General features: G+C 49.6%; 1 protein-coding gene across 2 annotated transcripts; it reads right to left on the reverse strand.

Moving 5' to 3' along the window:
• Nucleotides 1-9,920: 9,920 nt before the first annotated feature.
• ECM1 (extracellular matrix protein 1) lies at nt 9,921-15,597 on the reverse strand. 2 transcript variants are annotated; one of them, XM_008584658.1, is made up of 11 exons: nt 15,324-15,597; nt 14,137-14,187; nt 13,956-14,057; nt 13,724-13,885; nt 13,555-13,635; nt 13,165-13,218; nt 12,496-12,818; nt 11,852-12,226; nt 11,122-11,342; nt 10,878-10,965; nt 9,921-10,440 (listed from the first exon to the last, which is right to left on the reverse strand). In XM_008584658.1, exons 1-11 carry the CDS (start codon nt 15,391-15,393, stop codon nt 10,210-10,212), a joined length of 1,758 nt encoding a protein of 585 aa, XP_008582880.1. In that variant the 5' UTR covers nt 15,394-15,597; the 3' UTR covers nt 9,921-10,209. The 2 variants fall into 2 exon arrangements, with proteins under 2 accessions (XP_008582880.1, XP_008582889.1); XM_008584667.1 differs by having other exon boundaries at nt 13,165-13,221; nt 13,724-13,804; nt 15,324-15,587.
• Between the last annotated feature and the right edge of the window lie 406 nt (nt 15,598-16,003).

The following is a 16,003-nucleotide window of genomic DNA, read 5'->3' on the forward strand; positions in this document are numbered from 1 at the left end:
CTGAACTAAGTGACCAGCCCTCTGGGTTTTTAAAATGTTTTATAATGGATTTTTTTTTATAATGGATGCTATAGACTGACTGCTTGTGTCCCCCCAAATTTAATATGTTGAAAACCTAATCCCTAATGTGATTGTATTTGGAGAGGGGGATTTGGGGAGGTAATTAGGTCATGAGGTTGGAGCCCTCATGATGGGATTAGTAGTTGTATGAGAAAAGGCAAGAAAGAGCTTGTTTTCTCTCTGAACTTCAACACCTGAGGACAAAGCAAGAAAGATGATCATCTGCAAACCAGGAACCAGACTGGCTGGCCCCTTGATCTTGGACTTCCCAGCCTCCAGAACTGTGAGAAATAAATTTCTTTCTTTTTTTTTTTTTTAAAAAGATGACCGGTAAGGGGATCTCAACCCTTGGCTTGGTGTTGTCAGCACCACGCTCAGCCAGTGAGCAAACCGGCCATCCCTATATAGGATCCGAACCCGTGGCCTTGGTGTTATCAGCACTGCACTCTACCGAGTGAGCCACGGGCCGGCCTGAGAAATAAATTTCTGTTGTTTAAAACTGGCCCAAGTCAGAATCAGAGCAGGTCAAAACTCTGATGCTGATCAGTAGTGGGAGTGCGCCTGTGAATAGCCACTGCACTACAGCCCGGGCAACACAGTGAGACCCTGTCTGTAAAAGAAAAAAAAAAAAAAAAAAAAACCCAGAAATTTATTCTCTTAACAGTCTGGAGGCCAAATATTCAAAATGAGGGCTGCCCAGTTAGCTCAGCTGGTTAGAGCACAGCCTTGTAACACCAAGGTCAAGGGTTCAGATCCCAGCACAGGCCAGCTGCCAAAACAAACAAACAAAATGAGTCTTATGGGACTTAAATCAAGGTGTCAGCAGACCTGGTTCCTTCTGGAGGCTCCAGGGGAGAATCCTTTGCTGTTTCTTCCAGTTTGTGGCAGCTGCCCAGATCAACCATCTCAACTCTGCTTCCACAGTCAAATTGCTTCTCCTCCTCTTTTGTCAAACCGTACTCTGCCTCCTTCCTATCAGGACCTTTGTGATTACATTTAAGGTCTGCCCAGATAATTCAGGATAATCTGTCATCTCAAGGTCCCTACCAGGCTGGCCAGTTAGTTCAGTTGGTTAGACTGTGGTATTATAACACCAAGATTAAAAAAAAGAAAAAATATCCATACCCTTCATCTCAGCTGCAAAGTGCCTTTTGCCATGTAGTACTTACAGGTTTCAGGGATTAAGATATCTTTGGGGGGACATTATTGAGCCTACCACACTGTCCGATAGAAATATAACATAATGCAGGCCACACAATGTAATTTAAAATTTTTCTTTTTTCTTTTTCTTTAAAGATGACCGGTAAGGGGATCTGAACCCTTGACTTGGTGTTGTCAGCACCACACTCTCCCAAGTGAGCTAACCGGTCATCCCTATATGGGATCCGAACCCATGGCCTTGTTGTTATCAGCACTAGATTCTCCTGAGTGAGCCACAGGCCGGCCCCTAATTTAAAATTTTTCAATAAATATATTTTTAAAAGTAAAATGAGACAGGTGAAATTAATTTTAATAATATTTTTCATTAACCCAATATACCCCAAATATTATGTCAACATGTAGTCAACACAAAAAATATTAATAAAATATCTTCCATTCTTTATTTTGTGCCGTCTTTGGAATCCGGGATGTATTTTATGCTTATAGCACATTGCAGTTCAGACCAGCCACATTTCAAGTGCTCAACAGTCACAGGTGGCTGGTGGCTACTGTATTGGACAGCATGGCTTCCAAACTAGAAAGTCACTGGAATGACTGTTCAGAAAAGATTACAACAACATGGCTTTTCTATTTTTAATACTTATGTAAAAGAATTTGTACATACTGTTCCTAACATTTTTGTCTGATCATTAAACAAAAGCCAAGACATTCCTAAAGAACAAAATGGGAGGGAACACTTGCCCTATAGTTATCAAAACTTATTATGAAGCTACAGACTGTGTAGTATTGAGCAAGGATGAACAGATAATAGGACAGAGGGACCATAAGTAGACCTATGCAAATATGGACACTTGATTTATGACAAATGTGGCTTGCAGAGCAGTGAGGAAACCACAGTCTTTTCGACAAATGGTGCTGGAATAACTGAATCTCCAAATGGTCTAAGATATGAATCATGACCCCTGCTTCCCAGTATACAGTCACGTGTTGCTTAATGATGGGAATACATTCTGAGAAATGCATTGTTAGGTGATTTTGTCATTATGCAAACATCACAGAGTGAACTTACACAAACCTAGATGGTACAGCCTACTGCACACCTAGGCTACATGGTATAGCCATTATAATCTGTGGGACCACCATCGTACATGCAGTCGGTGGTTGACCAAAATGCTATCATATGGTGAATGACTGTATATCAAAACCAAATCCAGATCCATCCTAGTCTTAAATGAGATAGGCAAAACAATAATGCTTTCAGAAGATAAAATGCAAGAAGATCTTTGTGACACTGGGGTAAGACAAATTTTTTTAAAACAGGCTGAAAAAGTAGTAAACATAATAATATTACATTAAATTTAAGAACAACTTTTCACCAATGACACTGCACAGAGAGAGCACAGGCAAGCCAGAGTGGAGAAGCTATTTCCAACATTTTACCTGTCAAAGGATTTATATTCAGAATAAATAAAGAAGTACAAATCAGTAAGAAAGAGTCATAGTAGAAAAATAGGCAAGAGATGAGCAGGCATCTTACAGAGGACATCCAAAAGGTGCTAAACCTCAGGTATAGGCATGGAAGTGCAAACTAAAACCACCCTGAGATGTTACTGCAAACTCTCCAGAATGGCTAAACAGATTGACAACCTCAAGAACTGGTGAGGATGTGGAACGACTGGAACTCTCATACACTGTACAGTCACTTTGGTGTTAGCTAGTTAAATTGAAGCGACTCTATGACACAGCAATTCAACTCTTAGCTATATACCCAACAGAAATTCATGCAATATGCACCATTTTTATAGAGGTATATTTGAAATAACCTAAAACTGGAAACAACCCACATGTCTATTAACAGTAGAATGGAAAAATTGTGGCATATTTCTAAAATGGAATTTTGTATGAAAATGAGTGAACTATAGGTATATGAAATAGCACAAATGCATGCTTAAAAAGCCAAACCCACAAAAATATATTGTCTGATTCCATTCTTATAAAGATTAAAAATTGGCAAAATTAAATGATTGCATATTATTCACGATAGTCAAAAGATGGATACAGGGGCTGGCTGGTTAGCTCACTAAGTTAGAATGTGGTGCTGATAACACCGAGGTCAAGGATTCAGATAAAAAAAAAAAAAAAAAAGGGCCGGTCTGTAGCTCACCTGGGAGAGTGTGGTGCTGTTAACACCAAGGCCACGGGTTCGGATCCCATATAGGGATGGCCGGTTAGCTCACTTCGGAGAGTGTGGTGCTGACAACACCAAGTCAAGGGTTAAGATCCCCTCACCAGTCATCTATAAAAAAAAAAAAAAAAATACAACTGTTGGAAACAACCTAAGTGTCCATCAACAAATGAATGGATAAACAAAGAGTGTGGTGTATGGAATATTACTCAGCCATAAAACGGAGTGAAGTTCTGATACATGCTATAGCATGGATGAAACTTGAAAATATTATGCTAAGTGAAATAAGCAAAAGGACAAATATTGTAGGTTCTTATATGAGATACCTAGAACAGGCAAATTCATAGAAACAAAGTAGATTAGGAGTTACGAGGGGTTGAAGGGAGAGAGAATGGGAGTTAATGCTTAATGATTACAGAGCTCGTTTGGGGTAATGAAAAAGTTTTGAAATAGTGGTGATGGTTGCACAACTTTGTGAATGTAATTAAAGCCACTGGATTGTATACTTAAAAATGGTTAAAATGGCAAATTTTATGTTGTATATAATTTTTTTTTTTGGCGGCTGGCCAGTGTAGGGATCTGAAACCATGACCTTGGTGTTATCAGCACCATGCTCTCCCAAGTGAGCTAACTGACTAGCCTTGTTACATAGAATTTTTACCACAATTTAAAAAAATTAATAATACAATAAACCAAAATCCACTGAATTGTACACGTTAAATAAGTGAATTGTATGTTTAAAAAAACCATAAATGATTGTTTTTTTTGTTTGTTTGTTTGTCTTTTTTTTTTTTTACTAACCGGTAACGGGATAGCAACCCTCGGTGTTGCGCCCGCACCGCGCTCAGCCAGTGAGCAGGAACCGGTCTCCACATGGGATCCGAACCCTTGGCGGGAGCGCCGCCACGCTCCCAAGCGGCGCACTCTCCAGTGCGCCACTGGGCCGGCCCATAAATGATTGTTTTTAGGATTCACATTTAGATGATAAAACTATAAAGAAAGAGTGAGTGATTACTATAAATATTAAAGAGCACAATGGTGGTCACTTCGTGGGGGTGGGAAGAGTCTCTCAGAGTCTCTCATCATCACTAACAGTTGTTTTTTGTTTTGTTTTTTTTTTTGGAGGCTGTCCAGTACAGGGATTGAACTCTGGACCTTGGTAAGAGTCTCTCATTGGAAAACAGCATTATGGGGGCTTCTGGGATGCACTTTTTTATTTTCCTAAAAAGATGACTGGTAAGGGGATCTTTACCCTTGACTTGGTGTTGTCAGCACCACGCTCACCCAGTGAGCTAACTGGCCATCCCTATATAGGATCCGAACCCGTGGCCTTGGTGATATCAGCACCGCACTCTCCCGAGTGAGCCAAGGGCCGGCCCTTGCACTTTTTTAATTGGCAGTTGAGTTGTTACTGGGATGCTTTTTCTTGACTTGAGTAGTTGTTGCAGAGAGGTTCATTTTATAATAATCCATTGAGCTATATACATTTATGTTTTGCACACTTTTAAAATGTGTTATTTTTCACAATCCTTTAAAAAATTATTTTAAAATTTGGCAAGTGCAAAGTATTGAGGAGTTGGAGGATGATGGCTTGTTGAATAGACAAAAAGAGTGTCTGCCACAGCGGAACAGAGCTTACCCATTTGGGCAGTGGGGAAGAGAGTTCTATGCAGAAAGAGCAGCATGGGAAAGTCACTGAGGCACAAAAGAATGTGGTGAATCTGAGGAACCAAAAGTTGATCAGTCTCAAGTATTTTTTTTTTTTTTTTTTTTTGTGGCTGGCCAGTCAGTCCTAGTTCTGAAGGGGCTTAGAGAACAAGCGGGGAAGAGATGTGACGGACAAAGTTGGAGGGCTGGGGGCTGGGCAGAGAGGCGGGATGGTGGAAAGCCTGGGCAGCTACATGGGAGTGTTCTGGACATTGTCCTAGGGGAACAGTGGGAAGTAACGGAGGCAGGAGTTTTAAATCAGTGAAGTGAGCTGACCAAGGCTGTTAGCAGGTCATTCTGCTTGGAATATGGGAAATGGATTGGACACAGGAGGAAGAGCCAGGGGACTAGTCAGGAAGCTGTTTAAATAATCCTGAGGCTTGGACTAGGGCGAAGGCAATGGAAAGGTGAGGAGTACAGTGTTCTTCTGCCCCTTGTGCATTTAATAACTCTGTTCAACTATACGCTGCAGCACTATCTCTTTTTTTATGTAATTAAAAATACTGTAATGTTGGGCCGGCCCGGTGGCTCACTCGGGAGAGTGCGGTGCTGATAACACCAAGGCCCCGGGTTCGGATCCCATATAGGGATGGCCGGTTCGCTCACTGGCTGAGCGTGGTGCTGACAACACCAAGTCAATTTATTCACATTTAAAAAAATACGGAATGCTTCACGAATTTTCTCGTTGTCCTTGCACAGGGGTCATGCTAATCTTCCCTGTATCCTTCCAATTTTTAGTGCATGTGCTGCTGAAGCAAGCACTTACATTTTAAAAAAACAGTGCCAACTTGTTAGCTAGCTATCAGGATTCAAGGTGAAAAAGATACGGTTCATGACCTTAGTGAGCCCCCAAAATGCCACAGTCCAGCCTGACATTTTTAAATCTTCACTTCTGATCCCTGGACTCCATGCATTGATACTTATTGGACTTATTGGACCCCTCTAGCTATGTGTACTGTACAAGACTTGGGAGATACATATCTGACAAACACACAGCTTCTGCCCTGAAGTCGTCCACAGTCCACGTACCTAGCAGGTGTGATAAATGTGGCATAGGGCCATAGGGCGACCAGGGTGCCAGTGTGCACGGGCAGGGAGTAGGGCTGGGGACAGCACGGGTTCACTGGGGAAGACCTCTGGGACGGCGAGGTCGGAGCTTCTCCAGGAGAGAAGTAGAGAGTGCAAGGGGCAGGTACGGTGCAGGCAGAAGGGCACAAGCATCAGGGCTACAAGGGCCGGGCTCTTTGGTTGTCTTCCTCTCAGATGCGGCAGCAACGATAAGCAGGAGCTTAACACCACACACAAACACACCCTCCTAAGCTTGGATGATGTTCTGAGTTGGCCACAGGAGATGAGCTGCTTGGATTTCCTTCAGTGAGGGGCCCCTGAGGCCCACTGCCCTGCTGCCACTGACTGAGCAGATGTTCCACAGGCTGTGTGATGGGACCATAACTAAATGGCTTGACTTCACTATTTGTCATCTTGAATTTATTCACATTTAAAAAAATACGGAATGCTTCACGAATTTTCTCGTTGTCCTTGCACAGGGGTCATGCTAATCTTCCCTGTATCCTTCCAATTTTTAGTGCATGTGCTGCTGAAGCAAGCACTTACATTTTAAAAAAACAGTGCCAACTTGTTAGCTAGCTATCAGGATTCAAGGTGAAAAAGATACGGTTCATGACCTTAGTGAGCCCCCAAAATGCCACAGTCCAGCCTGACATTTTTAAATCTTCACTTCTGATCCCTGGACTCCATGCATTGATACTTATTGGACTTATTGGACCCCTCTAGCTATGTGTACTGTACAAGACTTGGGAGATACATATCTGACAAACACACAGCTTCTGCCCTGAAGTCGTCCACAGTCCACGTACCTAGCAGGTGTGATAAATGTGGCATAGGGCCATAGGGCGACCAGGGTGCCAGTGTGCACGGGCAGGGAGTAGGGCTGGGGACAGCACGGGTTCACTGGGGAAGACCTCTGGGACGGCGAGGTCGGAGCTTCTCCAGGAGAGAAGTAGAGAGTGCAAGGGGCAGGTACGGTGCAGGCAGAAGGGCACAAGCATCAGGGCTACAAGGGCCGGGCTCTTTGGTTGTCTTCCTCTCAGATGCGGCAGCAACGATAAGCAGGAGCTTATCACCGATGCCACATCCATAGGGTTAAAGTGGATCTTGGCGCCTCCCTCCCGGGAAGGCACTGGCGGTTTCAAGCAGAGGAGGTGCTCCGATTTGCCTTTTAGATTGTCTAGTCGGCAGCCAGCCAGCAGGCCCCTGGGAGGCCAGTTCAGAGAGCGTCTTGCCAATCCCGGAGTGAAGGGGACCAGAGAGTGGCAGTGACAGTGACTCTCAAGCCCTACAAAGCTGCCCCCAGGATCCCGGAGCCTCGAAGCTGGAGCTGAAATAATCGGAATGAAGACTAGGGTCCCGGGGGACTGGTGCTCTGTGACTCTGCTGCCAGGACAACTTTCCAGAAAGCGGGACTTCCCCGGCCCCAGTTCTGGCGGAGAGGAAGCAAAGACCATCGTCTTACCCCAACCTGGGGAGGCTGCGTCTCAGTAGCTCTCAAACCGACACCGCCGCTCCCTCCGCCTCTCCTCCACAGCCTTTTATTTATCCACTCATTTATTTTTTGGCCGGTTGGCTGTTTGTAACTAAGCAGCCTCCTAGCACATCCTTCCCCGGCTGTCCGCTCCACCCGTCCGTCAACACTGGAGCCAATGAGCGCTCAAGAGCAGCACCGGGCCCCCGCCCCCACCGGCAGCCCCGCCCCTCGAGACGTGGGTGGCCCGCTCCTAGGGCCCCCGCCGCTCGCGTCAGGGGCTCGAGGTGTCACTGCGCCTGCGCCGGCGTCCCACGCAGCTCGGTCTACGGAACCGAATCTCGGGCAGGGAGGGCCGGGCCGCTCCTCCCCCGTCCCGTCCACACTGGCGCCTTCTTTTTTTTTTTTTTTTTTTAAAAAAAAGATGACCGGTAAGGGGATCTTAACCCTTGCCTTGGTGTTGTCAGCAACATGCTCACCCAGTGAGCAAACCGGCCATCCCTATGTGGGATCCGAACCCATGGCCTTGGTGTTATCAGCACCGCACTCTCCCGAGTGAGCCACGGGCCGGCCCCAGCCCGCAGCTCATTTCGATGCGAGCAAAGAAGGCGCCAGTGTGAGGCCGGCCTGTGGCTCACTCGGGAGAGTGCGGTGCTGATAACACCAAGGCCATGGGTTCGGATCCCACATAGGGATGGCCGGTTTGCTCACTGGGTGAGCATGTTGCTGACAACACCAAGGCAAGGGTTAAGATCCCCTTACCGGTCATCTTTTTTTTAAAAAAAAAAAAAAAAAAAGAAGGCGCCAGTGTGGACGGGACGGGGGAGGAGCGGCCCGGCCCTCCCTGCCCGAGATTCGGTTCCGTAGACCGAGCTGCGTGGGACGCCGGCGCAGGCGCAGTGACACCTCGAGCCCCTGACGCGAGCGGCGGGGGCCCTAGGAGCGGGCCACCCACGTCTCGAGGGGCGGGGCTGCCGGTGGGGGCGGGGGCCCGGTGCTGCTCTTGAGCGCTCATTGGCTCCAGTGTTGACGGACGGGTGGAGCGGACAGCCGGGGAAGGATGTGCTAGGAGGCTGCTTAGTTACAAACAGCCAACCGGCCAAAAAATAAATGAGTGGATAAATAAAAGGCTGTGGAGGAGAGGCGGAGGGAGCGGCGGTGTCGGTTTGAGAGCTACTGAGACGCAGCCTCCCCAGGTTGGGGTAAGACGATGGTCTTTGCTTCCTCTCCGCCAGAACTGGGGCCGGGGAAGTCCCGCTTTCTGGAAAGTTGTCCTGGCAGCAGAGTCACAGAGCACCAGTCCCCCGGGACCCTAGTCTTCATTCCGATTATTTCAGCTCCAGCTTCGAGGCTCCGGGATCCTGGGGGCAGCTTTGTAGGGCTTGAGAGTCACTGTCACTGCCACTCTCTGGTCCCCTTCACTCCGGGATTGGCAAGACGCTCTCTGAACTGGCCTCCCAGGGGCCTGCTGGCTGGCTGCCGACTAGACAATCTAAAAGGCAAATCGGAGCACCTCCTCTGCTTGAAACCGCCAGTGCCTTCCCGGGAGGGAGGCGCCAAGATCCACTTTAACCCTATGGATGTGGCATCGGTGATAAGCTCCTGCTTATCGTTGCTGCCGCATCTGAGAGGAAGACAACCAAAGAGCCCGGCCCTTGTAGCCCTGATGCTTGTGCCCTTCTGCCTGCACCGTACCTGCCCCTTGCACTCTCTACTTCTCTCCTGGAGAAGCTCCGACCTCGCCGTCCCAGAGGTCTTCCCCAGTGAACCCGTGCTGTCCCCAGCCCTACTCCCTGCCCGTGCACACTGGCACCCTGGTCGCCCTATGGCCCTATGCCACATTTATCACACCTGCTAGGTACGTGGACTGTGGACGACTTCAGGGCAGAAGCTGTGTGTTTGTCAGATATGTATCTCCCAAGTCTTGTACAGTACACATAGCTAGAGGGGTCCAATAAGTCCAATAAGTATCAATGCATGGAGTCCAGGGATCAGAAGTGAAGATTTAAAAATGTCAGGCTGGACTGTGGCATTTTGGGGGCTCACTAAGGTCATGAACCGTATCTTTTTCACCTTGAATCCTGATAGCTAGCTAACAAGTTGGCACTGTTTTTTTAAAATGTAAGTGCTTGCTTCAGCAGCACATGCACTAAAAATTGGAAGGATACAGGGAAGATTAGCATGACCCCTGTGCAAGGACAACGAGAAAATTCGTGAAGCATTCCGTATTTTTTAAAATGTGAATAAATTCAAGATGACAAATAGTGAAGTCAAGCCATTTAGTTATGGTCCCATCACACAGCCTGTGGAACATCTGCTCAGTCAGTGGCAGCAGGGCAGTGGGCCTCAGGGGCCCCTCACTGAAGGAAATCCAAGCAGCTCATCTCCTGTGGCCAACTCAGAACATCATCCAAGCTTAGGAGGGTGTGTTTGTGTGTGGTGTTATAGACAAGGGGAACACCAAATCCAAGAAGTGTTTACTGTAATGAGTGTTTGAGGAGGGTGGGGTAGGGTGGGGTTCCCTACATCTGATCCTCCAAGGCTCTGGGGTGACTCATTCTTCCTTGGGCTTAGGGGTGGGGCTGATATTTGTTCCCCCAGTTGGGCCCTGCTCCCCCTGGCCCTTGGCATCCCCAGTGTCTCCAGCTACTAGAGCCACATTCCTCAGGTAATTGATGTTGAAGCAGTTGGTCTGTTCATCCCCGGGACTCAGGTCACAGCAGAGGGCAGGGTCTCGCCAGAATTTACGTCGGGGACCACACAGATCATCGATGAAGGCTAATTTCTGATGAAGCGGAAGAGTAAAGCACAGACAATGGGGGAGGGGGCTGGTCACAGGTCAGGCATGGATACTTGGGTACCCAAAGTCCCCCTTCTGTCAGCTTCTACTTTTCTTCTCCTGGATCCCTTCCTGAGGCCCACAGAGAGTGCAAGCCTGCCTTTGTACAGCTGGATTCCTTGTGACTGACAGATGCACATATCTGGAAGTGCCAGAAGCTTGAAGCCCAGAGAAGGCATAATAGGAACTTAGTGGTGGGGAACAGGCCAGGTCAGGAATGAAGACTTTTGGAACCAAGAAAAACATCTCCCTCACTAGTCCTTGTTATTTCTGTGCACTGGTTTGAGGTACTAAAGAGAAGGGGTGGCCTGTAGTTCTAGCCCTCTCCCTTCCCTCCCCTGTATTCCTCTGGAGACTGAGATGCCTCCTTCCCACACACTCACCTCCTCCTCTGCACAGCAGGCCTGTTCTGGAAATGGCAAGTTGCAGCAGTGGGCAGTCATGTTCCGAATCAGCCCAGGAATCTGTTTACTACATTGGTGTAAAGGGGCAGAGGTCAGAGTCTTTGGGCATCCCCTGGCATCAAAATGGTGCTGGGAGACTATGAGTTTGCTCTTCCCAAGGGTGCCCCAGAAGGGAGGTTTTGGGGAGGGGAAGGGAGTTGAGGAAGAACTGGGCAAGACTCACTGCTTGGTGAGAACTCTTTGGTTTCCACAGAGGTGGCTCATGAGGTTAGGTGTGACTCGGCTGATGTCAAGGGTCAAGATGTCCCGGTCATAGTTGGGGTAGGGAGCCCGTTGGGCAAAGCACTCATCCCGGGCAGGGCTAGGAGGGTAGTGGCAGCACAAGTGGTGGTGGGTCTTTACAGCTTGTTCCTGGTCACAGTATCGGTCAAGGGTATCCTCCCACTGTGGGCCAGAGAGAGGGAGGTCAGGAGCCTGGACACTTGGCCCCTTCTCTCTTGACCATCTATTTCCCCTAATGCCCTGGTTATGAGATGAGTGGCTCCCAGGGCCAAGAGGGGAGGGCAAAGAACCAGAGGGCAAGGAGGCAGCTGTGGATGCGTGGGGCTGGGAAGGTGGAAGGGTTGGAGGCACAGATGAGCTTCCGAGTTGGCCACAGGAGATGAGCTGGAACAGTAGATGGAGAGGGTTAGGTGAAGTCAGAGTTGGACGGATGGATGGCAGACAGGTACATGTATGGGGTCATGGGTGATGAGTCCAGCAGTGTAGGATGAGGGCTCAAGATGAATAGACTCAGATGATGAACACAATGGATGGACTGACAGTCACAAGCAGATGAACAGGTGGACGTGCTCACAGCAGGGAGCTACATGGATGGATGGACCGGCAGGATCGGAGGTCGGAGATGGGCAGGCGGGCAGGCAGGTTCTTGGGGGGCTGGGACGCCCACTTACAGCCTTCCATGTACAGGTGTGGTTGTTCCCCTGGCGACAGCAGCGCTGGAACTCTCCCTCCAGCCGGGTCAGAGCCTCAAGCTCTCTTTGGAGGGGGTCAGTAGCTGGGAGGTTGCGTGGCACAGAACGGAAGCGTCTCAGGTGGCAGATGTTTTTGACATTGTCCAGTGTGGGCACCCCAGGGGGAAAAGGCAGCTCAGGGCCCGAGGAAATACCAGGCTGGTGGCTGGGGCAGGCTCGGAGCTGGTAGTGTGGCTGGGGAGCTTCCTCCTGGAAGCAGGAGAATCGAGCCTCCCCCTGCTGTTTGCAGCACTGGTGGGCTCGAGTCTTGACTGAGAACTCGGCCTCACAGAACCGGGTCATTGCGTCCTCCCACTAGAGCGAGAGGGGTGGGTCAGCCCGGCAGCCCATTGTCCACATTCCTGCCTTCCTCCCAGGCTCCAGGAAAGGACCCTGGGCAGATAGATAAGAAAGAAGCAGTGGCTGTCCTCTGCTCTCCTGGCACACTAGGGAGGCCCAACGTAGGGCCAATGACAGGGACCTGTGTTTCCTCCATACCCTGGCCTAGGCCTCTAGCCCTTCAAATACACACCTACAGTCTGGGAGTTAAAGGACACCCCCAACATCAACAGCTCAACCCTTACCACAAGTTTTGCACAGTCTAGGCGGTTTTTGTGGCTACGGCAGCGGCAGCAGCGGGAATATCCAGTCTCTAGGAAATTGAGGGTCTCACCCTGGCGACTAAGGTGGGAGTAGCCAGTCTGTGGCAGGTTCCAGGGGCCGTATACCACATGTTGTCTGTCAGGAAGGCAGATCTGGTTCAGATTGTCTGGAGAAGGCCGCCCAGGGGGGAAGCCATCCAGCCTGTGGGCCCAGCCCCCTCGGAATCGGCCCTGTTGGCAGTGCTGGGCTGGATTCCAAGATTCAGGCTCTGGAGAGCCCTGGCCCACAAACGGAGCAGGCTTTTCTAGAATGGGGAAAACAGAGTGGGAGGGGGACACATGTGGAGGAATAAGCAAAGACTGATGAGCTAGGAGGACTGAGGGGGTTGTTGCTAGGACGGCTAGGGGTTGAGGAGAAAGGTTTGGGAGGATAAGGGGGAAATGAGGTAGAAATTAACTTGTGGCTTTTAACTTTCAGCATGATTGACTGAAAAAATTGAGGCATGACAGGTGTCTCCCTCACAGCTGTCCCCACCCCTCCCAAATCAGTCCTGTTCCTTGTACTCCTTCCCAAGGCTTTGGCTCCCAGATCCTCTCCCCAGGGTCCTGAGTGCTAAACAGGGGGATGGACAGACCAAAGCTGTTACTCACCCTCTCTCTGATCAGACTGGAAGATCATCTCTTCCTGATGTAGGAGAGGTGGGTCTACTGGGGTAGAAGGAGTAAGCAAAAATCATGTTGGGATGGACATCTCTAGAAGAGAGGAACGTGGCTAGTTCCCATTCATAAAGAGGAACTCAGTAGAGAAGCAAGTGAAAATCAATGCTATTTTTATGTCATTTAATCACATAACTTTATAAAATAGGTATTATTTTGTCAATTTTACAAAGGAAGAATCTAAGGCTTGGAGAGGTAAGTAACTTACCCAAGGTCACACAACAAGTAAGTGGCAGAGCCCACCATCTCGTTTACCTCCACAGCCCGTGCTCTGGGTAAGGCGGGGGTAAAGGTTGTTGGTAAAGAGGAGTGGGGGTTGCTTACCTTCCTTCTGTTCAATAGGGAGTGGGGGAGGGGGCAGCTCTTCTTGGAGGGGTATGGCTTCCTGAGGGGGAGGAGGATCCACTGCAAGACATGGGTGAGGGCGCAAAGGAGCAAGGATCAGAGTAGTGTCAGCGAGATCCCTAATGGGACAAAGCAAGCAAGCACTCACCTTTCTTTTCAACAGGGAGTTGGGGAGGAGGCAGCTCCTCCTCTTGGACAGGGGTGGCTTCCTGAGAGGGCGGGGGCTGCACTACAGAAGGGGGAGTGCGTGAGCAGCCCATCCTTTCTCCTAGCCAAGGCCAGGAGAGGGGGCTTCTTCCCTCCTCTCCATCTGAAGAGTGGGAAGGAGGCCAGATTAGAAACCTGGAGGGGTAACTGAGAAGGGCGTGTGGTGGCTTTACCTTCACTCTGTCGCTCAAAGGGAGGGCCATGCTGAAAGTTGTCAGGGTGACCCATGGGGAGGCTGTGGGTCAGCGGTGGGGAGGGGGGTGCTGCATAGCCAACTAGAGGCAAGAGGGAAGACAGTCAGCACCTACAGCTCCTCTGGACTCCCAATCCCATGCTGCTCCCCCAAATTCTTACCTTCTTGAAGGTGCTCTGGCCTCAGCTCCCTCTGTCCTGGATCCTTGAGGCCTGGAGGGAGGAAGGGTGAGTCAGGGATGGTTTTGAATAGCCCTTTCCCGGCCCTGAGCAAGAGATGGGGAGGCTGTGGAGGTCAAGAGTGTAGGAAAGACAACCAAGACACGCAAAGCCCCTCTGTATTGCACCTGCCCCATGTCCCCAAATCTCTCCCACCCAAAACACACCTTGATATGACCTGCTGGGTTCTGAGAAAGCTGGTGATATTCTATACCTCTACCTCAACCTGGCTCAGAGGCTGGGCCTAAGGCCCTAATTTCCTCTATCAGAGTCTTCCCCTCAGGTCTGGTGGGGTGTCCTCCCCACAACCTCTGCTGTGATGCTTCTCTAGCTTTCAGAGGACACAGTCTGGACCTTGAGCTCATTGGAGTCTCAGTTGCCCACCTCCTCCACCTACCCGCCTACTCCAGGCCCTTTAAACTACCTTCAGGCCTTCTAATAAGGAGCCCATCCAGAAGTTTAAGTGCCCCCCCTTCAGCTAGTCACAGCTCCTCCTCAGTTTAGGTCTCAATTTAGGACCAGGGGGACTGGGACAGGCACAGGAAAAAGAATCACTCATAGTTGATCTGCAGGCACAAGAGACTAGGAACTGGGAGGGACAATGATGTAGGGCTTTACAGAGATACAGACTATTGACATTCTCTCAACAGTCTCCCCCAGGAGTTCCCTGATTTGTTCAGGCATTGAAGCAGATAAAGAAAGTGTGTGTGCTGGATAGAGGGTGGGTCTGTGGATGGACACCCCCTTAACTCCTCTAACCAGTCAAGGCTCCCTGGGTCAGCAAACCAGTTTTGAGCAGCCTGGGGGCCTTTCCCTCTCCCCCTCTATGCCTAATAGGCCCCCTACATACATCCTCCTTAGGCAGAGGTTCCTTACTCTGTGGATCCACCCATCCCCTCAGTTATCCATTTGACTCCAGTTTTGCGTTTCTTGGCAGCAATCTCTAGAAACTCCTTTCTTCCTGTGACCCTGGCCCCTGCCTCCCTGGTTAAAGGCTCCAGAGCCCCAGCGAAAGGGAGGCCAAATGGAGAATCACCCTGCTGGTGACGAGCTGTTTAGGATGCCTGGACCCAGGCCCTTGCCCATGCTGCCAGGACTCCTTTCCAAGTGCTGACCCCACCCCCACTCACCTCCCTCAGAGGCTGCAGAAGCTACGGCCAAACAGACCAAGACCAAGGCTGCTCTGGACATGGTCCACATCCTGGGGCAAGGACTGGTCACGGGCCACCCAGAAAGTGGGTCCTATCAGGCAGATCTGGATTGGAAGGGCTGGTCTGCTGAAGTCTGCTTCTCTGGTTGCTGTCAGTGCTATTGGGAAGTTCAGGGCCGTCTCCTACTTTTTATATGGCTGTCTGGTGCTATCTCCCGCCCTCCTCAGCTTCCTGCCATGACTCAGTCCCAGCTGCTCCTCCTCTGGCAGCCACTCCTCCCAAACTCACCCTGAAGCCTCCTCAGAGGATCGAGAAGAATGGGGGTGATGGGAAGGGAGCATTCTTATAACCGTGAGAGAAACTGATTCAGAGAATCACGGAGCAAGACGCTTGAGCCCTTAGTCTGTGCCTCAGTTTCTCCATCTGTATGCTGCCTTCTGTGGAGATGGGATCTGCCAACTTACTGTACTGGGGCTAGGGGAACCGGGCACTAAGGATCTTACAATGGGGAGGAGGAAAGCTATCTGAGGGCATCCCCTATCAGTCAGAGGCCTGGGCTATCCCTTTTCAATTTCCCCAACTCTCTGGGACAAAAAATAGAGAGACAGAGTCAAACTTCCTTTTATCCTCCCTCTCAGGATTCAGAGATGTAAACACAC

This window comes from Galeopterus variegatus, unplaced genomic scaffold (genome assembly GCF_000696425.1).
Source record: "Galeopterus variegatus unplaced genomic scaffold, G_variegatus-3.0.2 Scaffold103, whole genome shotgun sequence".
In the NCBI taxonomy this organism is placed as follows: domain Eukaryota; kingdom Metazoa; phylum Chordata; class Mammalia; order Dermoptera; family Cynocephalidae; genus Galeopterus; species Galeopterus variegatus.

What these genes read in the sequence shown, in the direction of transcription:
- ECM1 (XM_008584658.1), bottom strand. Translation starts at nt 15,393, where the DNA reads ATGTGGACCATGTCCAGAGCAGCCTTGGTCTTGGTCTGTTTGGCCGTA. An exon ending in TAGACTGTGCAAAACTTGTG is followed by an intron (nt 12,227 to 12,495) that starts GTAAGGGTTGAG and finishes CTCTCGCTCTAG; the next exon opens with TGGGAGGACGCAATGACCCG. An exon ending in CCTGCTGTGCAGAGGAGGAG is followed by an intron (nt 10,441 to 10,877) that starts GTGAGTGTGTGG and finishes CCGCTTCATCAG; the next exon opens with AAATTAGCCTTCATCGATGA.